General features: G+C 41.4%; 2 protein-coding genes across 3 annotated transcripts; one reads left to right on the forward strand and one right to left on the reverse strand.

Annotated features, from left to right (window-relative positions):
- Window positions 1-262: 262 nt before the first annotated feature.
- Window positions 263-3,079, reverse strand: LOC110529274 (protein c-Fos). The gene is made up of 3 exons (XM_021611391.3): window positions 2,767-3,079; window positions 1,879-2,094; window positions 263-1,722 (listed from the first exon to the last, which is right to left on the reverse strand). Exons 1-3 carry the CDS (start codon window positions 2,896-2,898, stop codon window positions 952-954), a joined length of 1,119 nt encoding a protein of 372 aa, XP_021467066.2. The 5' UTR covers window positions 2,899-3,079; the 3' UTR covers window positions 263-951.
- Window positions 3,080-4,898: 1,819 nt separating this feature from the next.
- Window positions 4,899-13,739, forward strand: LOC110529275 (protein c-Fos-like). 2 transcript variants are annotated; one of them, XM_090183085.1, is made up of 4 exons: window positions 4,899-5,461; window positions 11,227-11,457; window positions 11,816-11,923; window positions 12,130-13,739. In XM_090183085.1, exons 1-4 carry the CDS (start codon window positions 5,366-5,368, stop codon window positions 12,877-12,879), a joined length of 1,185 nt encoding a protein of 394 aa, XP_090039211.1. In that variant the 5' UTR covers window positions 4,899-5,365; the 3' UTR covers window positions 12,880-13,739. The 2 variants fall into 2 exon arrangements, with proteins under 2 accessions (XP_090039211.1, XP_021467068.3); XM_021611393.3 differs by lacking the exon at window positions 4,899-5,461 and adding an exon at window positions 5,942-10,389.
- Window positions 13,740-24,239: the final 10,500 nt, after the last annotated feature.

Genomic DNA, 24,239 nt, shown 5'->3' on the forward strand with positions numbered 1-24,239 from the left:
AAAGAAACGTTTAAGCACGCACAGACGTCAGAGCGCTCTGACGTGGAGTCAACCTTGGCAACAGAGCCATGGAACAATAAACAGCGCACGGAGAGGTGCAGACCACTACGTTAATAATAATGACCCAATTTTAGACAATTGTGTAACTGCCCCCTATAGAAAACCCATTCACTTTCATAGTCTATATAAAGTGTAATTAGTTATACATGTCAGTGCAAAATTGATGTTTTTTTTTTATATATAAATAGAAGGTAGACGTGAATAAATAATTTAATATTTTATTTCGTTCAGTTTATTTCTTACGTTTCACAAAGGTTCAGTTCTTTGTAGTATAAAAATAATTAGACATTTCACAAAAGAAAAAACGTTTTCACAGAAAACTTTCATACTAGGAGAGACCAACCAGACATGGCTAGACAAGCACATGATTATTATTAAATATCAAACATACAAGAAGCTCACATTCCATCAACTAGAAAACAAACAGGTCAAGATAACTGTATTGCTCTGAACACAGAAACAACTATGTTATCTAGCACCATAAAAATCAACATAACTATTTTGTAAACCCAAACGATTGGTTTTATTAGTTAAACATGCTTTAATCAGCTACATAGTCGAAAGAGGCAAGTAATAGCCTATTACAGTCCATACAAAACAAATATATTTTGCTTCTTGGTTGTGTGAGTCCAAGTCCATATCTCTGTAATCATTCTGCACAGTCACCACATACTGGTACTGTACACGGGGGAAGTGCTAAATGTGCTCTAGAGGAAATGGTGTTGTGTGGAAGAATGTGCCTTCCCCCAAGCGCACTACTTTAGACCAGAGCCCTATGGGACAAAAAAAAGCAATTAACTAGGTCATAGGTTGTCATTTGGGACACAACTATGGTTCTCCTGCTCACAGGGCTAGGAGTGTAGGGGAGCTGAGGGACTAGGGTTCTCCTGCTCACAGGGCAAGGAGTGTAGGGGAGCTGAGGGAGTCAGAGGATTGATCGTTGCTGCTGCTCCCTCTCTGTTGGGCTACGCCACAGGTAGGCAACGCCTCCGCCTCAGGATAGCTGAAGACGAAGGAAGATGTGTACGTGGTGCAGGCTGGGGTGCAGGTGACCACAGGGGTGCACAGGGGCTCAAAGTCATTATTGGCTGTGCTGTAGAGAGGCTCCCAGTCCTGGGTGTACAGGGAGCTGGTCAGATCTACATCGGGCACCGACCGGGCCGTCTCCATCTCCGTCTTGACGAGGAGAGACAGGGACTCCTCCAGGCAGGCTGTGTCCAGGTCGGCCATCTTGACGTCAGAGACGGTGGACAGGAGGGGGCTGCTGGAGAAGATTGAGGCTGAGGTGGAGAGGTTGGAGCTGGCGGTCAACGGAATGGAGGTGAGGGGAGTTGCAGAGCAGACGGAGCTGGAGACCATGCTTTGAGGCTGGGGTGGAGACAGCTGGATGGAGACCCCGTAGGAGTGGGAGGGGAAAACAGTGTCCATATCAGAGGGGATCTTGCAGATGGGCTGGTGGGCTGCCAGGATAAACTCCAACTTCTCCTTCTCTTTGAGCAGGTTGGCGATGTCGTTCTGGAGAGCGGACTTCTCGTCCTCCAGCTCGTCAGTTTCACCCTGCAGAGTGTCGGTGAGTTCCTTCCTCCTGTTGCGACATTTAGCTGCTGCCTGCTTGTTCCTCTCTCTACGGAAACTCTTCTTCTCCTCCTCCTCAGGAGAAAGCTATAGAAGAAAAAAAAAAAAGAAAATGAATTCCCCACCATCTTTGAATGCAATGTCATCATTAAATCCTACATGCACTGTTCTCCATATTCAAAACCAAATGAATAATTATACAATGCTTCTAGATCAGGTCTAAGGATCAGTTAAGATAGTTACCTGCTCCATTTTGGCTCTGCGCCCAGAGCTGTGGCCCTTGTTCCTCATGGCGCTAGTGTAGGTTGGGGGGCTGGCACTGTAGGGATGGACTCTGTGAGAAAGGGCCACGGAGGATACGAGCGGCTGGTCCATCCACTGCAGGTCTGGACTGGCAGAGATGGCCGTGACAGTAGGGATGAAGGAGCCACTGGATGCTGAAGTCAGGTCTGTGAAGTCCTGTTCGAGAATGAGGAGAGATTTCAGTCAATACAGGAGCATTTCTATCCAGACAGGGTAGACTACTAGGGTGGGTGGGTGATGCTGCTGAAGCAATGCACCGCATCATGTCCCTTCATGCATATGAATGAAGCCAGTTGGTCGGTCTATTAAAAAGCCATACGGTCTATAAATATCCCCCCCCCCCCCCCCCCGATGTAAGCTATGACGCAGAACTTTTCTCTGGGGTTTCCTCGCTAAATGAATGAACTATAGGAGTATGTTGTCAGTGTTGCAGAGCAGAACCGAGTCCGATGCTTCAACAGCTTGGCTACTATAAGGAGACTTCATGCACTGTTATAGCCTAACATGTTATTGGTTTATCTAATACAATTACAGTAAAAAAAAAAAAAAGGATTACTGTAATGTTAATACACTATAGTATCAGTGCTTGACTTGAACTGAAGTAGGTGCTGACACTGTTTATAAAATGTATCTGCGGGAGTTCCACAATACTTTCGAGCTAATATCCTATAAAAGGAGTACAGGAACGTTGAACTCAAACAGTATTACATTTGAGGTGTCGATACTCAGCTCTGGTGAGCTCCTTCCCAAGTCAAGCGCTGACTAGTAGTACAGTTATCAATGACATTGTAACTAAGGAAATATGCCATAATTGATCGATCAACGTACCTGAGATTGTGGAGAGCATATAGTGGAGTAAGATCCCGCAGGAGAGTTGTAGTAAGCTAGGTTGTCGCAAGCTGGAGAAGCGGTACTGCACCGGGAAGAGGAGTCACAATCTGTGTTGAAAGCGGAGTACATTATCGTTTCAGGAGATCACGAAGAAACTCGGCAAAATCCAAAAAGCGTCGGATAAAGTTGTCGAAGTCAAGTGATCCCTTTTGGCAGGTTAGCTGTTGTTGATAGAGATCCTGTGTTGAAGTCTATTTCGTATCTTTGCGTTCTCTTTTTAGCTGCTAAAAGTTTGACTGCGGACTCTGACAGCTCGCAGGGTTTTTATAGTTTTCCACCCGACTGGCGAGGAAATACTCATGACGTAGGCTTGGATCGTACCTCCATGATCAGCGCGACATAACAACAGTTTTAAAACATACTAAATACTCATTTTGACACTCGTAACACGTTGCATAGTGTAGAATAGTTAAAACGTGTGATTTAACGTGCGTTTGATGTGTGTTTATTGTATAAGATCAAAAACATAAAAGTTGCAACGTCGAAGTTACCATTCCCAAGAAATGGAATGTTCCAAAAGGAGATCCCGTCCACGTAATTTACCTTATATGGTGTATCCTGTTAAATGGGCGTGCCCTGCTTGGAAACACCAAAACTATCCTGAGATCAGCTACAATTGGCTGACAGCAGCATAACGTTATAATGTAACGACAACCAGTGTTGGGGTAGCTACTCTGAAAAATATACACGGACTTACACGAAACCATAGCAACACCTTCATAATATTGAATAGTTCACTATACCCAAACTACTTTGTGAAAAAGTAGCATACATCTAAATCTGCAATGTCATAGACTACAAATTGCAAGGACAGAGCACACTGGAGTCAGATGTTAATAACAGAATGTGTCATTTCGCCTATTAAACACATACACTACGTTTCAAGTGAGAATTAATTGCACGTTTTAATGTCACGGGCACAAGTACAGTGAAATACATTTTATTGCCAGCACTAAATCCAACAATGCAGTAATCAGTATAGCACAAAAAAAAAAAAGACCACACCAGGTAGAACATAAACACACGAGAAATCAAAACAAACAAATGAGAAGAACACAAGAAATTAAGAAGCTGTATACAGGGTCAGTTCCAATACCATAATAACAATGTACAGGGATACTGGAGTGATGGGGGTAGATATGTATCGGGGTAAGGTGACTAGGCATCAGGATATATGATTATATGTGAGTGTGTGTGCATGTGTGTAGAGTCAGTATACATGTGTGTGCATGTTATGTGTGTGTGAGCAAATTAAGTGAGTGAGTGAATGTGAGTGAATGTGTGTGTGTGTGTGTGTGTGTGTGTGTTTTGAAGTTGCTCCACTCATCAAATTTTTCACACCCTGGGTTGTTCCTGATGCTCTGTATCATCCCATTTATCCAAACATCAAATTTCCAAAGTTAAGAGTTCAATTTAGGCCCTCATTCTGATTGGTTAAGGTAAGATTTAAGGTTTGTGATAGGGTGAAAACATAAAGTAAAACCACTGTCCACCACTGGGATCGAACACACAGCCTCCTGATCCAGTGTCATGGAATTACTGATGATATGGGACATACTCAACTGTCCTATTTGTGGAATAAAATATTGAACAACTTGACATTGAAGTCTCAATGGGTAGGCCTCATGATGTATAAATATGTTACGTCCTCGGTTAAGGAGGGTCCCCAAGGACTATGTAGCGTTTAACATTACATCCGATTTCAGTTAAGTCATTGAGAAGATACTAAAGCACCTCACCAGTGTGAACCGATTCAACACAAAGGTAGTACTTGTAACTGAAACAACGGACCAATAACCTGCGTATAGAATATAATAACTTCTGATTGGCTGGGCCTCAGCTCCCCTGTGGGTGGGCCTAGCTCCCCTGTGGGTGGGCCTAGCTCCCCTGTGGGTGGGCCTAGCTCCCCTGTGGGTGGGCCTAGCTCCCCTGTGGGTGGGCCTGTGCCCTCCCAGGCCCACCCCATGGCTGCACCCCTGCCCAGTCATGTGAATTCCATAAATGAATTTACAACATAGATAAAAAAGATTTATGGAACTATTGTGCAGATCATAAACAGAGGGGTTATCATAATAAACAGCCGCTGAACTGAAGCCAACAACATCTCCTAGACTACGCATGTACTTTGGCCCAAGGCAACTGAAGCCAACAACATTCCCTACGCTACGCATGTACTTTGGCCCAAGGTAATGTTTGTACCTGTTGGGCCTACCTGTGGAATCCAGGTGAGGTGATGGGAGGGCGTGGCAGTAAGTGGAACAACAGGTACAGAGTAGATTCTTGATGAAAACCTGTTCCAGAGCACTGAGAACCGCAGACTGCTGTGAAGGTTCACCTTCCAACAGGACAATGACCCGAAGCACACAGCCGAGACAATGCAGGTTTGGCTTCGGGACAAGTCTCTGAATGTCCTTGAGTGGCCCAGCCAGAGCATGGACTTGAACCCGATCTAATATCTCTGGGTAGACTTGAAAATAGCTGTGCAGCGACGCTCCCCGTCCAACCTGACAGAGCTTGAGAGGATCTGCAGAGAAGAATGGAAGAAACTCCTCAAATACAGGTGCGCCAAGCTTCTAGCATCAAACCCAAGAAGACTCCAGGCTGTAATCACTGCCAAAGGTGCTTCAACAAGGTACTGAGTGAAGGGTCTGAATACTTATTTAAATGTGATATTTACATAATTAAAAACGTATTTTTTTCTTCATCATTTATAGGGTGTTGTGTGCAGATTGATGAGGGGGAAAAAACAATTGAGTACATTTTAGATTAAGGCTGTAACGTAACAAAATGTGGAAAAAGTCAAGGAGTCTGAATACTTTCTGAAGGCACTGTATGTCTCATATTTAATATATTATCTATATTATATTATATATGATGATTCAATTCCATGTTTATTTTTTGACTCAACAAGTCCTGAATAAGTTATAATAGTTCCAAAAATATACCTCCCCGTGTAGGCTTCATAACAAACTTTGTTTATTCTGCAAAAGTTTTTGATAAACATTCTTAAATAGTTTAAAAAAAACATCACTCTCATAGACCAGTAGCCTATATATTAGAAGAGGGTTCCCCGCCCCCCCTTCCCCGCCCCCCTCCTCCCCAGTGGCAGTGTTGCCCTGGTATCTGTTTTGTTGAACATTCTGCGTTGTCTTGGCAACGCCCCACCCCTTAGCTGTCTGTGACGCTCTGGTTTTTCATAGCGGTCTTTCAGAGCGGAGCGGTGGAATGCAACGCATGGTTAGTTGATCACTGTTTATTTAGGTAGCCCGAGTGATTGGCAGACTCGAAATACACAACATCGGACTTGATTTTGAGGGGATTTCAGATGTTTGTTTATGAACTTAGAGTCAAATGCAGTGTATTTAGGCTATAGCATTGCCGGTTCAGCCATACGTAGAAGTTGTAAAGAAGGTTTTAAACAAGGTTAGGCTATACTCTCCCATCAATGATTTTTCCCCCAAATGGTTATACACAAGAGCAAGCACATTTTTGCCGAACAAAATATAAAAATGCTTGATTTATTTTATTTTGTCATCATATATCAATTTTGGCAATAGTTTTATGGGAGTTTTAATGGAAAAAATGAAAAGCATTCCTTGTGAGTGTTCCCATTAAGCTAATCAATCAGAATTTTCCTTTCCATAAATGCGAATTAAAAGTAAGCGGGATGGAATCAGTCCTTCCTTTGAATAATTGCTTCTCAATTCTATTCAACAGTGCACAAACAGTTCCCTATTCAGACCTCTCTTTCAACAAGGGTCTGCTCAACGATTTCATCTGCCTGGTTTGTTGCCTGAAATGCCAATGATGTCATCTGTAGACCCTAACAGGCGTTTGGATCTAAACATAGAACTCCTTTCAAAGCATTTCTCACATTCACACTTAAGTGACCCGAGTGAAACAGGGGACATGGCTGCTGGTAAACGCGAGGCAAACCCTATTTTGGAAGGTAGCCTAGCAGTTAAGAGCATTTTTTTATTTTACCTTTATTTAACTAGGCAAGTCAGTTAAGAACAAATTCTTATTTTCAATGATGGCCTAGGAACAGTGGGTTAACTGCCTGTTCAGGGGCAGAATGACAGATTTGTACCTTGTCAGCTCGGGGTTTTGAACTTGCAACCTTCCGGTTACTAGTGCAACGCTCTAACCACTAAGCTACCCTGCATTTGGCCAGTAACTGAAAGGTCGCTGGTGGGAATCCCCAAGCCGGCAAGGTGAAACAATCTGCCATTCTACCTTTGAGCAAGACAGTTAACCCCCAACAACTGCTCCCAAGCAATGTTCCCTCTAATTTATTTTAATCACTGAGCAAATGTCAGGTCTGCTGAGAGCAAACTTGAGCATTGTGAAAATTCTGTGCAACTTCCAGTGTGCATTTACTGTGAACGCTGAGGCTGTACCCACTTTAAGTTAGTTTTAACATTGGTCAAGTAGGATTCTGTGGCTATTTGATCATAACGTAGGCCTACCAGAGTGGTCTACCATCAAAAAACAATGGAGAAAATGCATCCCATAACATTTTAACATGGAAATAGCTGTTCCATCATTCAACCTATAGTAGCAGCCAATGAGTGGTGTTCAATGCCTACATTCCATGAGACTTTGGAGAGAAAAAAAACAAGCATGGCTTGACCTTTAACCTGTTTATGCACTTGTCCTTCAGGCAAGGAGGTGACTGAAAATGATGTTGTTTGATGCATGAAACCACTTTACTAAATAAAATGCATCATTATCCCCATACCATTATTACATAGAATCAGACAAATTATGATACCTTCTGCCTATTGGTTACTTAGCTTATTCAAGCCTGTCTCAAAATACAACACTGCTCCTTTAAGACAAAAAAAAAACATCTCTTTACCTGACTCCCTTTTCAAAGATGTTTAGAAATACAGATGTTTTCTGCTCTTGTAGGAAGCAATCACACCCCCATTGCTGACTACAAATGATATATAACTGGGCTAATAACTCACTAACTAGCAAAGGAAATGAAGAAATATACAAACGATCTATCATTCAAAACTAGCAGTATTTCTCTTGATTCGTCATTCAGGATAATGGGATAATTAGGAGTACACTGCCATCTCCCATGCCTGGATTGAGGTATGTTTTCTGAGCCATATCTCATACCGGGTCCACACGGTCCTTATCATGGCAGCCTTGTTCCGCCTAGAGAGAGATTGTAATGAACATCTAGTCCAGTGGTTCCCAGACCTTTTTCATTCAGGCCTCCCTTCCAGGATTGATGCACTACCCAATTTCTAAATTGCACCTTGTGCATTCTACTATTACAACATTCAAGAGTATATTGAAATCTGGAGTATATTGAAATTGCCACAGTTTGGCAACCACTGATCCAGTCAGATTCTGGCTATGCTACTTTAAAATCACTTGGACAACGCTGGGCCAATTGTGCACCAGCCTATGGGACTCCCAATCACATCCAGATGTTTATTTTTTACCTTTATTTAACTAGGCAAGTCAGTTGAGAACAAATTCTTATTTTCAATGACGGCCTAGGAACAGCGGGTTAACTGCCTGTTCAGGGGCAGATTGACAGATTTGTACCTTGTCAGCTAGGGGATTTGAAATTGCAACCTTCCGGTTACTAGTCCAACGCTCTAACCACTAGGCTACCCTGCCACACCAAATGTGCTTCAGCCTGGATTCAAACAAGGGACTGTAGTGACGCCTCTTGCACTGAGATCCAGTGCCTTAAACCACTGTGTCACTCGGGAGCAAAACATGCTGCCAGTAATTTTCTTAAAGAAGCTGTTGAGAAGAAGACCATTCATCTGAGCCAGGAAAGTGTCCCAAAATGGCCCCCTATTCCCTACAAAGTGGTACACTACTACCCTATGGGCCTTGGTCAAAAGTTATTCTGCTGTCCCCACGGGATTAACCCTTTTTGGTTCCAGGTAAGAACCCTTTTTTTTTGGTTCCATGTACCTGGAACCTAAAATGGTTCTACAAAGGGTTCTCCTATGGGGACAGCCAAAGAACCCTTTTAGACTCTAGATAGCACCTTGTTTTCCTCAGAGTGTAGGCTAGATAAGGAACAGGGTACAATTTGATTATGGGATGTAGACGTATTCGAGGATACACTTCATCTCCTGGAGAAAAATATTGCAAGAATAAGATTGAATCGTTGTAATATGCATGTAGCCTATTCTAAAAAAAAAGTTAGCACTTTAATAGAATGAATTACTGACACGGATTCATTTCATTGCCTATTTCAGTTTTTCTCTAGGGAGTGTTTGAATGGTCCCACTTAGCTCAACACTCAAGGCGGCCTGTGAACGGAAACTCCATATATGGTCCTAACGGTCTCCACTCTGATTGGTTCTCTGGCTGCAGCGACAGGTCTGTTGCTTGAGCAGTATTTGTCAAGTTTAGGCAATATGTAATAATTATAATCACAGCTTTAATCTCACAAATAATTACAGAGAGACGTCTCTGTAGCAGGTGTGCATAGTGGCAAACCCTCAAGAAATCTATTTTCAATGTCCTTTCTATTTAAACATGGACCGATGTCTATCTGTAACACACGTATGGTTATGCTATGAGTGGATGCAGAAACCCCGCCTGCTATTCAGATATCGACAACAATAGAAGTGTTATTAAAATGATTAAAACAAATAACATTTGTATTAAATATTAGAAGACTAGATTCTGTGTGGATAGTGTCCTACACAAGATTGCTGTGTTTTGGAGGACATTTAAGGTCGGAGGTGTATATGAAATGATAAGATTGGCAGACGATTTCATTCGACATGTTTTCCATAGGAACAGCCTAGGCTATATATAGCGTGGTACATATGTGTTCAGTGTATGATCTGAAACGTGGCCATGTGTGTATTACGAAACAATGTTGTTTTTTTTTACAAAAGGAACGTAGGCTTTAACGTGCCTAATGCAAATGCTGCATACTGTAGGTTGCTATATGATGTGACGTAGATCATTAATACGTTGGTGGTGGTTACAATGTAGGTATCTATTTCTTGAAGAGGGGTGCTTAATATGTAAACATTTGGTCATATTTTAATAGTGGGCCTAATTAATTTGGATAACAGTAAGACTGCTCTCAACTCTCAGTTAAAATGTTTAGTTAATAGTGCTGCTCCATTGATAAAACAAGCCTGTTGATTCTACCCAACAACACCCTTCTCTCTTTGTGGAATGGTACGCTCTCTCCACACAGATTTCATTCATAAAATTCCAGCTCACTATAAAAGGAGGCGCACTCCACTATCTGCACCAACTACCATTCACATGAAAGAACCCAGAAAAAGTGATGCACAGAGGTGATTGAACAGCAGCGCGGTCGATAATAGCCTATAATATAGGAGGAATAGTGATTTGTTTTTTTATGCTTTATTGATACACATCATCATGTATCCAGACTCGAGCCCAAACTACAATGTCTCGAGCTCGTCCGGCAGCAGCAGCAGCAGCAGCAGCAGCAGTTTAGCATCGCCTACCGGAGACTTACCCGCGTGCAGTCAGCGGTCTCCAAGCTCACTCACGAGCGCATCATCAGTAGACAGCAGCACGTCTCAGGTACAAATGGATTCTTAATAGAAAAAATGAAAAAGCTGCATGGAATTGCGTTGGAGGATTATTTGGAAATGTTCACTGTGTCTGTGTTGCATTAAGTCTGTGGCAAAATCAATCATTTATATGTATATATATATATATATTTTTTTATTGCATATTAATTTAGAGTGATTCTGAATCTGCAGCCTATTAGTCTACTAGACCGTGAAATCGCTCGTGATAGAAAATATGTAGGCTCCAATGTCAGCTCCGTTACTGCGACACACAGCCTATCCAGATGTTTATGGCTTGTTGAAAAAGCCCTTATTGAGTAGGTACCATATAGGCCTGCCTACATGCCACCGTTGTCAGACTGTTGGCTGATCACCTTCAAATTTCTGACATTCCTGGAGCGCTATAGGCGGTCCATGTTTCCCAAATGATAATTGAAGACTTGACTGATGCCGTCATGCCAATAGATGATGAGGATGGTGATCATCATGAAGATGGTGATGACGATGATTTATGATGATGATAATTGGTTTAGCTTTTATTGGCAACATGAGATGGACTGTCGTTTTTTTACGGTTGTGTTACTGCGATCAGGGCACTCTTGTGAATGAGACCCTGGCCTCAATGGGTTTCCCCCTGAATCATCAAATAAAATAAAAATTGCGTGACATCAAACCCTAATTATTGATGTTGTAAATGAGTACATAATTAGCTATAGATACAACATCAATTGTGCTATAACCAAATCATTGATGCACATCACGCCCTTTTTTGGAAAGGTCAACCACGCATGTCATCGGAGTCTATTAAGATTTAATCAATTCAACATTCCTTGTGTTGTTTTTGCAGAATGTTTGCGGTGAAACAGACTGTCCACGGCAGTCTGCCTTTGTTCCTACAGTGACTGCGATCTCAGCCTTCTCGGATCTGCAGTGGATGGTCCAACCGACCACCGTCATCTCGGCATCTGTCTCCCCCTCCAGCAGCGCAAAGCCTACAAGAGCTCATGGCGCAACCCAGTCATCTTCAAGAGCGGGAGGGAACGCGGAACAATCCACCAGCGCGAGAGGGAAAAAACAGGTAAGCTGTGTTATATATCATGGACAATTTCGATATAATTTTTACTATGCAGTCCTGAATGGTCGAATGTGCACGTGTGTGCACGTGACTGGATAGACTGTGCCAATGGTGCAGCATAAACACAGTGTTCTAGAGGTCTAGTATCAGCTTGTTACTCACTCAATGTGTAGCCTAGCCAAGGAAAGTCTACAGTCAGTAACCATGGTATATTTTCTGACACACTGCATTAAAAAAAATGTATAGGCTATTTTAAGCCTTCCTTTTTGCCAAATATTGAATTAGCCTTAAGGGTCCAAGTGATGCAATGGCAAGATTCCTTATGCATTTATAGTGTTCTCTTTTGTTGTGACTGGTCCAGGCTACATCAGAAGAGGATGAGAGGAGGAAGATCAGGAGAGAGAGGAATAAAGTCGCAGCAGCCAAGTGTCGCAACAGACGGAGGGAGCTCACCGACACCCTGCAAGCCGTAAATACACCCTGTTCTCATGTCAAACTGTCATGCGGAGATGCTTGGCAGAATGGATTTGCAATGGGTTTTTTTTTAAAAACACTTTTTTTTTAACCTAAAGTGATTGATGCTCTCTATACTTCTTACTTGACCATGTATCGTCTTTTTTTAATTGGCATTTCATAAACATGGTAATTGATTAATGAGTGGTTCTCTCCTTATAGGAAACTGATCAGCTTGAAGAGGACAAAGAGGCCTTGCAGACAGAGATAGCCCACCTCCTGAAAGAGAAAGAGAGTCTGGAACAGATCCTATCCGCCCACCAGCCAGCCTGCAAACTAGCCGCCGCTGAAGACAACAACGTGGAGGAAGACATCGACGAAGACATCGACGATGACATCGACCGTATGCTCCAGGACCCTCCGGATTCCCCCCAGCTGCTCTCCATCTTGGAGAATGAAGACAAACTCCAACTCCCAGAGGGAAATGCAACACTAGTGACTGTGTCCGACACTCCTTCGCTTCAGGACATGGAAACTGTTGTGGTTCCCTCAAACATCTCCATCTCTGCGTCGGCCATCTTGGGTAACTCCAACATCCTGCTGTGCTCCAGCGCTGAGGAAGAACCCATGGACGACCTAAACTTCGACCAGGATGACTTAGACAACCTGGTCCCTAGCCTGGAACTCAACATGGCTGTGGCCCCTGAGACTGCCCCGTCTGTTCCCGACATCGACCTCCTCGGAGGCCCCTTCTGCCTCTCAGACTGGGAGACCCTGTACAAGTCGGTGGCCAACAATCTGGAGCCCCTCTGCACCCCCACGATGATGACTTCCAGTGACAGTCCTACCTGTAGCAGTTACCGCTCTGTGTTTAGTTTGAATTACACAGAGATAGACTCTTTGGCGGGGACAGGAGTTGCAAATCCAGCTCTGAGACCCTCAAATGAGGTGTTGGTGGTAGATCTGATTTGATGAACCGTAATCTGAACTCTCCCACGCTGTTGACCTTGTGACACTGTTATGGGACTGGTGGGACATATACATACAGGGCTAGTTTCCCCCACTCACAGATTAAGCCTTAGTCTTCAATTAAAAAAAGCAGTGTTCAATGATGATTCTCCTTTGAAAGTGCTTCTTTAGTCCAGGACTAGGCTTAATCTGTGTCTGAGAAACACGGCCCTTGAGGTTGATATTGAACCAATAAGCTATGGTCTATTCATCTACCCCCCCCCCCCCCCCCCCACCCCCCCTGATGTTTTGTTGTGCTTGTTATGATGTTTTGTTAACATTTAACCTTTAGCACCAAATTAAATGGTTACTGTGACTATAACAGTATCAACATCTTCCATATATATATATGGAAGATATATAGATATATATATATGAAAGATATATAGATATATATATATATATGGAAGATGTATATATATTGGTGCACCTGTGAGGGCTGTTCATGCTCTTGAAAAAGATATCTATTGTTGTCCTTGTATCAAAATTAAATGCATGCAAAATCATACCATTTTATTAAAAAGGGGTGCTATATCTTTGTTTTTCCATGCTTAAATATAAATGTGAAACTAGACTGTGGTTTGTGAGGATACTGATATCAGATTGTGTCTTATTAACAGGTGAAATTACAGTTTGAGTAATGTGGACATCATTTTACTGTAAAGTGACATTTCTTTCTGGTTTTCCATGAAAACACAGCACCTTGTATTTTATCAAGATGTATTTTATGACATAGTTTATTTTTTTACCTCAAAAAGTTTTGACTAATTGTTGGTAAGATGCAAAAAAAATTGAACACAGACAAATAAAATAATAAAACTGTTTGTTTGGACCCTGTATACGGATTGTTTGCTTTGAGGGAGTTGTATACATCTACCGTCTGCCTCTACGACGTGTGCAGCGATGTATCATTTTACAAACGCGATCTCTCCCGTGCCAGTAGGCTAGCTAGCCCAATAATTAACGTGAAACAAATAATTTCAACATAGAAACTGTAAAACGTCAACAGCAACAACAAAAATAGACAAGTATAGGCTTTCACTAACCAGCGCCAGGACCATGGACAGGTCTTCCCTGATAACGTCACCAACTAGCTTGGTTAACTCGGACTGGCCAACCACAATAGTCGTTGCCTTTGTACGCCATTGGATATTCATGAAATCATAATTTAATGAAGTTGTATCTCGTCATAGAATCTCCGTTATAGCCTTAAAAAGAAAAGGTTCCCGGTGGATGCTTTAGGGATTTTTCAAATTTAAACTGTGGGAGAACCCCTTTAAGTTCTTCAAAGGACCCTCATTAACGGTTCCAAAAATAAACTTTTGTGTTTCCTTTTTAATAATCAGCATAACAATAACAACAATATTTTAGTTGTCAGTGTTTATTATGATTTTAGCGGCTAAGTATAATTACAAAAAAATCTAAATATGAGATAAACTCCCAGCCCCAAGTCCAATAGGTATATCCTCTGGCGTGTTGATGTTAATGTGTTGGTGTTCTCCGTATCCATCGGCAACATGATTTTTCAGTGCATGGTGATTGAACAGGTTTCCTGTTATATTCATCAGAGGTGTAGGGAGGGTGAAGTCTGTGAGTACCAAAAAATATACAATTATTTAGATTATTATCAAAAGATGCACATAACAGTATTCATATCTTGTTTTTTTTTGTGGTAAAAATTATGTGAACGACAAAACTGTTCACTTTTGATACCGGTTTTCATACACATACCTTGTCCTCAGTGTAGAGCCCTCTGATACACATACCTTGTCCTCAGTGTAGAGCTCTCTGATACACATACCTTGTCCTCAGTGTAGAGCTCTCTGATACACATACCTTGTCCTCAGTGTAGAGCCCTCTGGTACACATACCTTGTCCTCAGTGTAGAGCTCTCTGGTACACATACCTTGTCCTCAGTGTAGAGCTCTCTGACACACATACCTTGTCCTCAGTGTAGAGCCCTCTGGTACACATACCTTGTCCTCAGTGTAGAGCCATCTGGTACACATACCTTGTCCTCAGTGTAGAGCCATCCGGTACACATACCTTGTCCTCAGTGTAGAGCCCTCCGGTACACATACCTTGTCCTCAGTGTAGAGCCATCCGGTACACATACCTTGTCCTCAGTGTGGAGCCCTCTGGTACACATACCTTGTCCTCAGTGTAGAGCTCTCTGATACACATACCTTGTCCTCAGTGTGGAGCCATCCGTTACACATACCTTGTCCTCAGTGTAGAGCCATCCGGTACACATACCTTGTCCTCAGTGTAGAGCTCACTGGTACACATACCTTGTCCTCAGTGTAGAGCTCACTGGTACACATACCTTGTCCTCAGTGTAGAGCCCTCTGGTACACATACCTTGTCCTCAGTGTAGAGCCCTCTGGTACACATACCTTGTCCTCAGTGTAGAGCCATCTGGTACACATACCTTGTCCTCAGTGTAGAGCCCTCTGGTACACATACCTTGTCCTCAGTGTAGAGCCCTCTGGTACACATACCTTGTCCTCAGTGTAGAGCCCTCTGGTACACATACCTTGTCCTCAGTGTAGAGCCCTCTGGTACACATACCTTGTCCTCAGTGTAGAGCCCTCTGGTACACATACCTTGTCCTCAGTGTAGAGCCCTCTGGTACACATACCTTGTCCTCAGTGTAGAGCTCTCTGATACACATACCTTGTCCTCAGTGTAGAGCCCTCTGGTACACATACCTTGTGTAAGTAAGCAGTCCTGTCATCTGTGTCCAATGCAGCTATATAGCCTTGAATAAATGAATATTTATTTTTATATACAATTTTTTACTTTACCTTTATTTAACTAGGTAAGTCAGTTATTAAGAACACATTCATATTTACAATGAAGGCCTAGGAACAGTGGGTTAACTGCCTTGATCAGGGGGAGAATGACAGATGTGTACCTTGTCAGCTCGGGGATTCGAGATCTTGCAACCTTTCAGTTACTAGTCCAAAGCTCTAACCACTAGGCTACCTGACCCCCCCTCCACTCTAACCACTAGGCTACCCTGCTGCCCCACAAATATGCTCATTTCCTGTGAATTTTTTCCCGTTTCTGTTTCAGAAAAAAAAAAGTCAAAGTATCCAATAACACAACCATTTACATATGAAAATGTAGATGATATCATCATAAAGCAATAGCAATTAAGATCATAAGCATTTGTTTTTCTCAGTAGCAACAACCATAAGGTTCTTCAAGGAATTTTAAGATGCTTAGAAGAACCGTTGATCCCCCCTCATTTTTGGAGCTAGCTACATGCCAATGATTTGTTTAGCATAGCAACGTTGAATGAATAGAACGATTAGAATTAACGACTGGGTCAAACTATTTAAGTGATAATGCCCGAGAAGCCGATGTTTGGAGGATATATTTGCACGGCTGTTGTTAGGCCCGAGGGCCGGCAAATCATGCCACTATATCCTCCAAACACCGGCTTTGAGGGCATTATCACTTTTATACAACGGGTTACCAACACATTCAAATAATGATTGACACATTTGAATTAAAAACGTTATTTTGATTAATTTATTCATACTAATTCATCCTTCCACAAGATATAGACCCGGCACAAATCTAGGGTTGCGGCCCAAACCCGCTGGTCGTTCAGTCTTTTTATTCTGTATCTGGCTGGCAACGTTCTTGTCCCTTGCTTAGCCAACTACGAATAATTTACAGTCATGTCAAAAAGTGCAGCCAGAATAACAGCAAAGTAGCCTGCCTGCCTAATCCCGAAATGTCCATTACTATGGGACAGCTGGAGATCGAATTTGAATATTGAAACAATGTTGCAAATGTCAGAGAGACAGACTGCAAGGTTTATACAAATCTGTACTGTTGAAAACTAAATGTTAGTCTAAAAGAAATGTGAGATAATGTCTATATGCTTTTTATAGTGCAGATCAAGGTTTTAACTTCCCTTCCTGGGCTGATGAGACAGTGGATTGTGCAGTCAGATGGAACAGAGTAAATAGGCATTTTAACTTCATAGATTTCGCCGGTGGTAATTTGTGTAATAGAAAGGGCTAGAATGCGGGTTTTTAACCAATCAGGATTCAGGATTAGACCCAGCCCTTGTATAAAATGAAATAACTAAGACCAGACCGTTTGGGTAGCAACTTCAGAATACAAAATAATAATTTACTCGTGAAAATAATACTTTAAAAAAAATCAATATGATGACAACCTCGAACAAGGGAATAATCGTGACAACTCCATCCAAGGGATGCATCCCAGCCCTTCCCTTCGCCTCGGGCCTCAGAACAGCCCTTGTCGGGAGTTGTCAACCTTTAATTCCCGGGTTCTCAGGTATTATTGCTTAAATATACCATTGACATATCTTTTTGTTGACTATTTTAATGGAATACATTACATTCGTATGTATAGGCTATTGTTTAGGTCGTGAATAATGACATTTGAACCAAAATAGACCATGATAGGCATTTGAAAAGCCTACAGCTATGTCAAATGCTCTTTCCATAAATTGTTCTAGTCTTGAACTTTATAAATTAATGTCATCAAGGACATACTTTTTAACGAGGGCTTTTTAATGATGGCGAAACAACAAGATCACGTTAAGTATTTATTATCGTTAATCTCTTGCCAATATTCTCACCGTCAAGGCAAAAGCAGAAATGCACACAGCACAAAGCGTGCCGGGTTCGGCTAGAAGGGGTACTGCTTTAGTCAACATTTTCTTTTGGCAGCCGGTTAGGATAATTAACATAGCAAATTAGGAGAATTAGGTTAGGTTTAGGGTTAGCTAAAACGCAAAAACAAATCAACTTTCGAGGTTAATTTGACAAAAAAAAAAACTCTATCCCCCATCTAGGCATGATGACAAGTGTGCCAGTGCAGTATTTTTTACGTCACGACGTGTTTGAATTGGACGCGATTGCGTTGCACTTCCATGTCCATATTTGGAGAGTTCAGATGTTTTGTTTCCATGGAGACGCGATGGCGAGGTGTTGGGTTTCGAGCTGGAAGATTTTCCCGGGAAAAAAAGACAAGACAAGACAGTGCAGAGGCAGAGCGAGTGGAACCGGAGAGAACCGTTGTTGTCGAGAAACAAACAGTCCTTCGCTCCAGGAATTCCATCGTCATAGTGTGCTCTTTCAAATGAATATTACATTGCCAGTTGTCATGCTGTGCACGTTTATTATCGGCTTATCTTCTTGTCTATGCAAACAGCCTGCTGCTCGCTCCTACCCATGCCTATTCTAGTCTTGATGCTAGAATATAATAGCCTATTCAGTTCTAAAATTGCCTCAGAATTGCCACTTGGCTTGCCATGTAGCCCACAGACAGCATAAGAAAGATAACAGCACTTTCTTTTCATAAATAAAAGGAATGCATAGTTCTGCCTAATATATTGTATTCATGTGTACATAGAGCAACATGGTATTTGTGCCAGAAGACTGTCCTGCTGTGCACGAAATCTTGCTGACCTGAGAAAGGATTCAATAGAGCGACAAGACTTCCATCTTTAATCACGTTGCTGAAGCCCATTCCAGTGGCAAACATCTCCCTGTATGATGTATGTATGATGTATGTATGATGTATGTATGATGTATGTATGATGTATGTATGTATGATGTATGTATGTATGATGTATGTATGATGTATGTATGATGTATGTATGATGTATGTATGTATGATGTATGTATGATGTATGTATGATGTATGTATGATGTATGTATGTATGATGTATGTATGTATGTATGTATGTATGATGTATGTATGTATGATGTATGTATGATGTATGTATGTATGATGTATGTATGATGTATGTATGTATGATGTATGTATGATGTATGTATGATGTATGTATGATGTATGTATGATGTATGTATGTATGATGTATGTATGATGTATGTATGATGTATGTATGATGTATGTATGATGTATGTATGATGTATGTATGTATGTATGTATGTATGATTGGAGATATATTTTCTCTGCTAAAAAATGATGTGTACGAGGTAGGCTATATGCCATTCAATTGTGTGTGTGTGTGTAAGTGAAGGGTACTTGTGTGAGCGTGGGCATTTTCTCATTCAGTTAGCCTCATATGTGAGCAGTAGAGGGAGCTGTAAAAGAGGAGATTCTCTCTTGACATTCACATGCTGTGCATGTTCCTAGGCCTATCTAATCAGGAGGCCTTACGTAAGTAAACCTGAACCAAAACGAAAACCTAACCGGCAAATTACACTGACTGTGCAAAACAATAAGAACACCTGCTCTTTCCATAACTGACCAGGTGAATCCAGGTGAAAGCTATGACCCCTTGTTGATGTCACTTGTTACATCGACTTCATTCAGTGTAGATGACATGGTTAAATAAGGCTTTTTAAGCCTTGACACAATACAGCCCCATAGTGGAGGTGTCATAATACCCATAAAACCTAGTGGTCAAACAAGGAAATGGTTCCAATCGTTTTTTTCCCACAATTCATTTTTCCCACAGGGGGATTTTTTAGAAACCCTTAAAATAAGGGTCGTGTTTTGTGTATTGATAAAAGTAATCTTGTCCTAGAGAGATTTACACAGTTATCAATATGTCACGCCAGGGTGAGCCGACACGAAACACAGCCCACATCTAGGAACAACTACACTTAAAATAAGGGCTGTGTTTCGTGTTACGCGCGTTTCCGGGAGCTTGTGTGGCCCACCATTTCGCAGCTGAGCCGTTGTTGCTCCATGCCAAGGGTGAGCTTACCCGAAACACAGCCCTTATTTTAAGTGTAGTTGCTCCTATATGTTTCCACTTCACCATAACAGCACTTACAGTTGACCGGAGCAGCAGGGCAGAAATTTAACAAACTGACATGTTGGAAAGGTGACATCCTATGACGGTGCCACGTTGGAAGTCACTGAGGTCTTCAGTAAGGTCATTCTACCGCCAATGTTTGTCTATGGAGATTGCATAGCTGTGTGCTCGATTTTATACACTCGTCAGCAGAGGGTGTGGCTGAAATAGCGAAATCCACTAATTTGAAGGGGTGTCCACATACTTTATATGTATAGAGTGTACCTATTACATTTAACTAACTGTAATTGAAAATGTTATCTATGTTCTCCAAAAAGTAATAATGCTGCAAACTTCAACAAAGGTAACAATTTCACCTTTCAGGCAAATTTTTTTTTTTATAAATTGCTGAGGTGTAGTCACTTACACAGCACAAATATGATAAAACATGATAGGATGCTATATTATCCTTCCATACGATGCAGTAGTCTGTATTATCCTTCCATACAATACAGTATTCTGTATTATCCTTCCATACGATACAGTAGTCTGTATTATCCTTCCATACGATACAGTATTCTGTATTATCCTTCCATACGATACAGTATTCTGTATTATCCTTCCATACGATGCAGTAGTCTGTATTATCCTTCCATACGATACAGTAGTCTGTATTATCCTTCCATACGATACAGTAGTCTGTATTATCCTTCCATACGATACAGTATTCTGTATTATCCTTCCATACGATACAGTATTCTGTATTATCCTTCCATACGATGCAGTAGTCTGTATTATCCTTCCATACGATGCAGTAGTCTGTATTATCCTTCCATACGATACAGTATTCTGTATTATCCTTCCATACGATACAGTAGTCTGTATTATCCTTCCATACGATACAGTAGTCTGTATTATCCTTCCATACGATACAGTAGTCTGTATTATCCTTCCATTCAATACAGTAGTCTGTATTATCCTTCCATTCAATACAGTAGTCTGTATTATCCTTCCATTAAATACAGTAGTCTGTATTATCCTTCCATTCAATACAGTAGTCTGTATAGTGATGTATCCCTTTTGTTTCAATATGTTCCCTCGTACAATAACCTGATGGGTATTTTTCGCGTGTTGTCTTTTATGTTAAAAGGAGTCCACAAAACAAAACGTAGGCCTACATTTGTATACATTGATACCTTTGCTTCATAAAGCATCTTTGAAACAGTTTTCTATGTACTATATATATATATATATATATATATATCAAAGACATTTCAGGGGCTATTTCCAGGTGGAAATGTTACATAATGTGTGTTACATAATGCACCTGGAAATCCATACAGGTCTCTCAGTAGTTTCAGACTCGTCTTACATACAGTCCTATCTCACTGGAAGAGTGTGTTCATTTTTCCTAAGGGTACGATTTGCCCCCTCCTATTCCTCATGATCAGTCTCCTATCCCCTCTCTGTGATATTCATAAGGATGTGCTATATTTACAGGGATAAGTTTGGAAGGCATCGTCACCTGACGCCGGTGACGCCACAGCTCTGAGAACATGGAGAGGGGGGGGGGGGGGGGGGGGGGGGGGGGGGGGGGGGGGGGTGGGCAACCTTGTGTTGTTGGTGGAATTAGTGTGTATATGGAATCAGATGATCGTAAGCACAGAGCAATAGGCAGAGCAATAGACTAGAATATCTTTGTTGTCGTAATGTCACCCACTGGCCGTAGAGAGGCTTTTATTCTCTATTTTGGTTAGGCCAGGGTGTGACTAGGGTGGGCATTCTAGTTTCTTTATTTCTATGTTTTCTATTTCTTTGTGTTTGGCACGGGCGCGGTTCTCAATCAGAGGCAGCTGTCTATCGTTGTCTCTGATTGAGAATCATACTTAGGTAGCCTTTTCACCCCACGTGGGTTTGTGGGTAAGTAGTTTTCTGTATAGTTTTAGTTACCTTACAGAACTGGTCGTTTCTCGCTTTGTTCTTTTTTTTGTACTAGTGTTCAGATTTTAATAAATATCATGAACACGTACCACGCTGCGCTTTGGTCCACTCCTTCTTCAGACGAGCGTTACACGTAACCCTTTTCTGTATCCCAGTTACACCTCAGAGGACATATTTATGCCCCCCCCCCCCCCCCCCCCATTAAATCAAAGCATCAGTTGACTGTTAAAAGACTTATAGGCCAGATAGGTGGATGGGAGAAACATGGCCATCTGTTTCTCCCAGTATCGCAGCCATGGTAACTATCTAACCTGTTGAATAGATTCTGATCAGGGACGTCACGCATGTTTGAGGGGGGACGGGTGGCCAAATTCAGATATTTTTTTCCATTTATTCTGATCACATCTATATTTCTATCCTTTTAATGTGCGAAATTAAAGGAGAACGTGCCCTTGAATCCTTGATAGGTTTTCAAGTTCTTAACTACTTTTGGACGACTGTTATCCAAATACTTTGTGTCTCAGTTCCTTAATATTATATTAGATTTAAAACATTTGTCACCGTGTAAACTACTAAAAATGGTCAGATATGGAACTGCTGTTAACATAATGCCAGACAGAGACTGAAATAACTGTGAAGACAGACAGACGTGTTGACGTGATTGACAAGACTGTCTGGGATTCTTTTCAAGGGAGAAAAAGGAAGGAAGGAAGGATTATTATGGAAGATATGATGTCCATCTGTCTGATGATATCGATAGACAGACAGTGAGTCAGAGAAGAGAAGTGTCTGGACTGGAGTTTTGCGTTATAGGACATTCCCCTCAGGTTTATATGCAGAGACATATAGTAGACCATATTGAATCTTTTCCATGGCTGTTTTGCATTGATGCAGCTTGCAGGAGTACCATATCCTATGCTGACTCAATTTCTTTTTATTTGAGTCTGCTTGGCAGGGGTCACATGCCTTGGACATAAACTTGGAACTATCACATGTTTTAGTAAATACTGTATAATAAATAATATTTTATAAATGTATGTAAATTAAAAGCCAGTTCATTAATAAGGGTACATTTCCTGAAGTAAACTGCCATTTCACTTTCAATTTCTTATATTGATGTTTAAACTCCCACCCACACAGAATACACTGTTCCCTATATAGTGCACTAAATGTTTAAAAAAAAGCAGATATAGCAACACCTCGCAGCACAACGCCTCTCCCCTATTTGACCTAGATAGTTGGTGTGTATGTATTGATAAACCCCAGGAAGAGAAGCTGCTGTTATAGTTAATGAGGATCCTGATAAACCCCAGGAAGAGAAGCTGCTGTTTTAGTTAATGAGGATCCTGATAAACCCCAGGAAGATAATCTGCTGTTATAGTTAATGAGGATCCTGATAAACCCCAGGAAGATAATCTGCTGTTATAGTTAATGAGGATCCTGATAAACCCCAGGAAGAGAATCTGCTGTTATAGTTAATGAGGATCCTGATAAACCACAGGAAGAGAATCTGCTGTTATAGTTAATGAGGATCCTGATAAACCCCAGGAAGATAATCTGCTGTTATAGTTAATGAGGATCCTGATAAACCCCAGGAAGAGAAGCTGCTGTTTTAGTTAATGAGGATCCTGATAAACCCCAGGAAGATAATCTGCTGTTATAGTTAATGAGGATCCTGATAAACCCCAGGAAGATAATCTGCTGTTATAGTTAATGAGGATCCTGATAAACCCCAGGAAGAGAATCTGCTGTTTTAGTTAATGAGGATCCTGATAAACCCCAGGAAGAGAAGCTGCTGTTTTAGTTAATGAGGATCTTGATAAACCCCAGGAAGAGAAGCTGCTGTTATAGTTAATGAGGATCCTGATAAACCCCAGGAAGAGAATCTGCTGTTATAGTTAATGAGGATCCTGATAAACCCCAGGAAAAGAAGCTGCTGTTATAGTTAATGAGGATCCTGATAAACCCCAGGAAGAGAAGCTGCTGTTATAGTTAATGAGGATCCTGATAAACCCCAGGAAGAGAATCTGCTGTTATAGTTAATGAGGATCCTGATAAACCCCAGGAAGAGAATCTGCTGTTATAGTTAATGAGGATCCTGATAAACCCCAGGAAGAGAAGCTGCTGTTATAGTTAATGAGGATCCTGATAAACCCCAGGAAAAGAATCTGCTGTTATAGTTAATGAGGATCCTGATAAACCCCAGGAAGAGAATCTGCTGTTATAGTTAATGAGGATCCTGATAAACCCCAGGAAGAGAAGCTGCTGTTTTAGTTAATGAGGATCCTGATAAACCCCAGGAAGAGAATCTGCTGTTATAGTTAATGAGGATCCTGATAAACCCCAGGAAGAGAATCTGCTGTTATAGTTAATGAGGATCCTGATAAACCCCAGGAAAAGAAGCTGCTGTTATAGTTAATGAGGATCCTGATAAACCCCAGGAAGAGAAGCTGCTGTTATAGTTAATGAGGATCCTGATAAACCCCAGGAAGAGAATCTGCTGTTATAGTTAATGAGGATCCTGATAAACCCCAGGAAGAGAATCTGCTGTTATAGTTAATGAGGATCCTGATAAACCCCAGGAAGAGAAGCTGTTGTTATAGTTAATGAGGATCCTGATAAA

Source organism: Oncorhynchus mykiss, chromosome 8 (genome assembly GCF_057628025.1).
Source record: "Oncorhynchus mykiss isolate SJ-2025 chromosome 8, ASM5762802v1, whole genome shotgun sequence".
Taxonomy (NCBI): domain Eukaryota; kingdom Metazoa; phylum Chordata; class Actinopteri; order Salmoniformes; family Salmonidae; genus Oncorhynchus; species Oncorhynchus mykiss.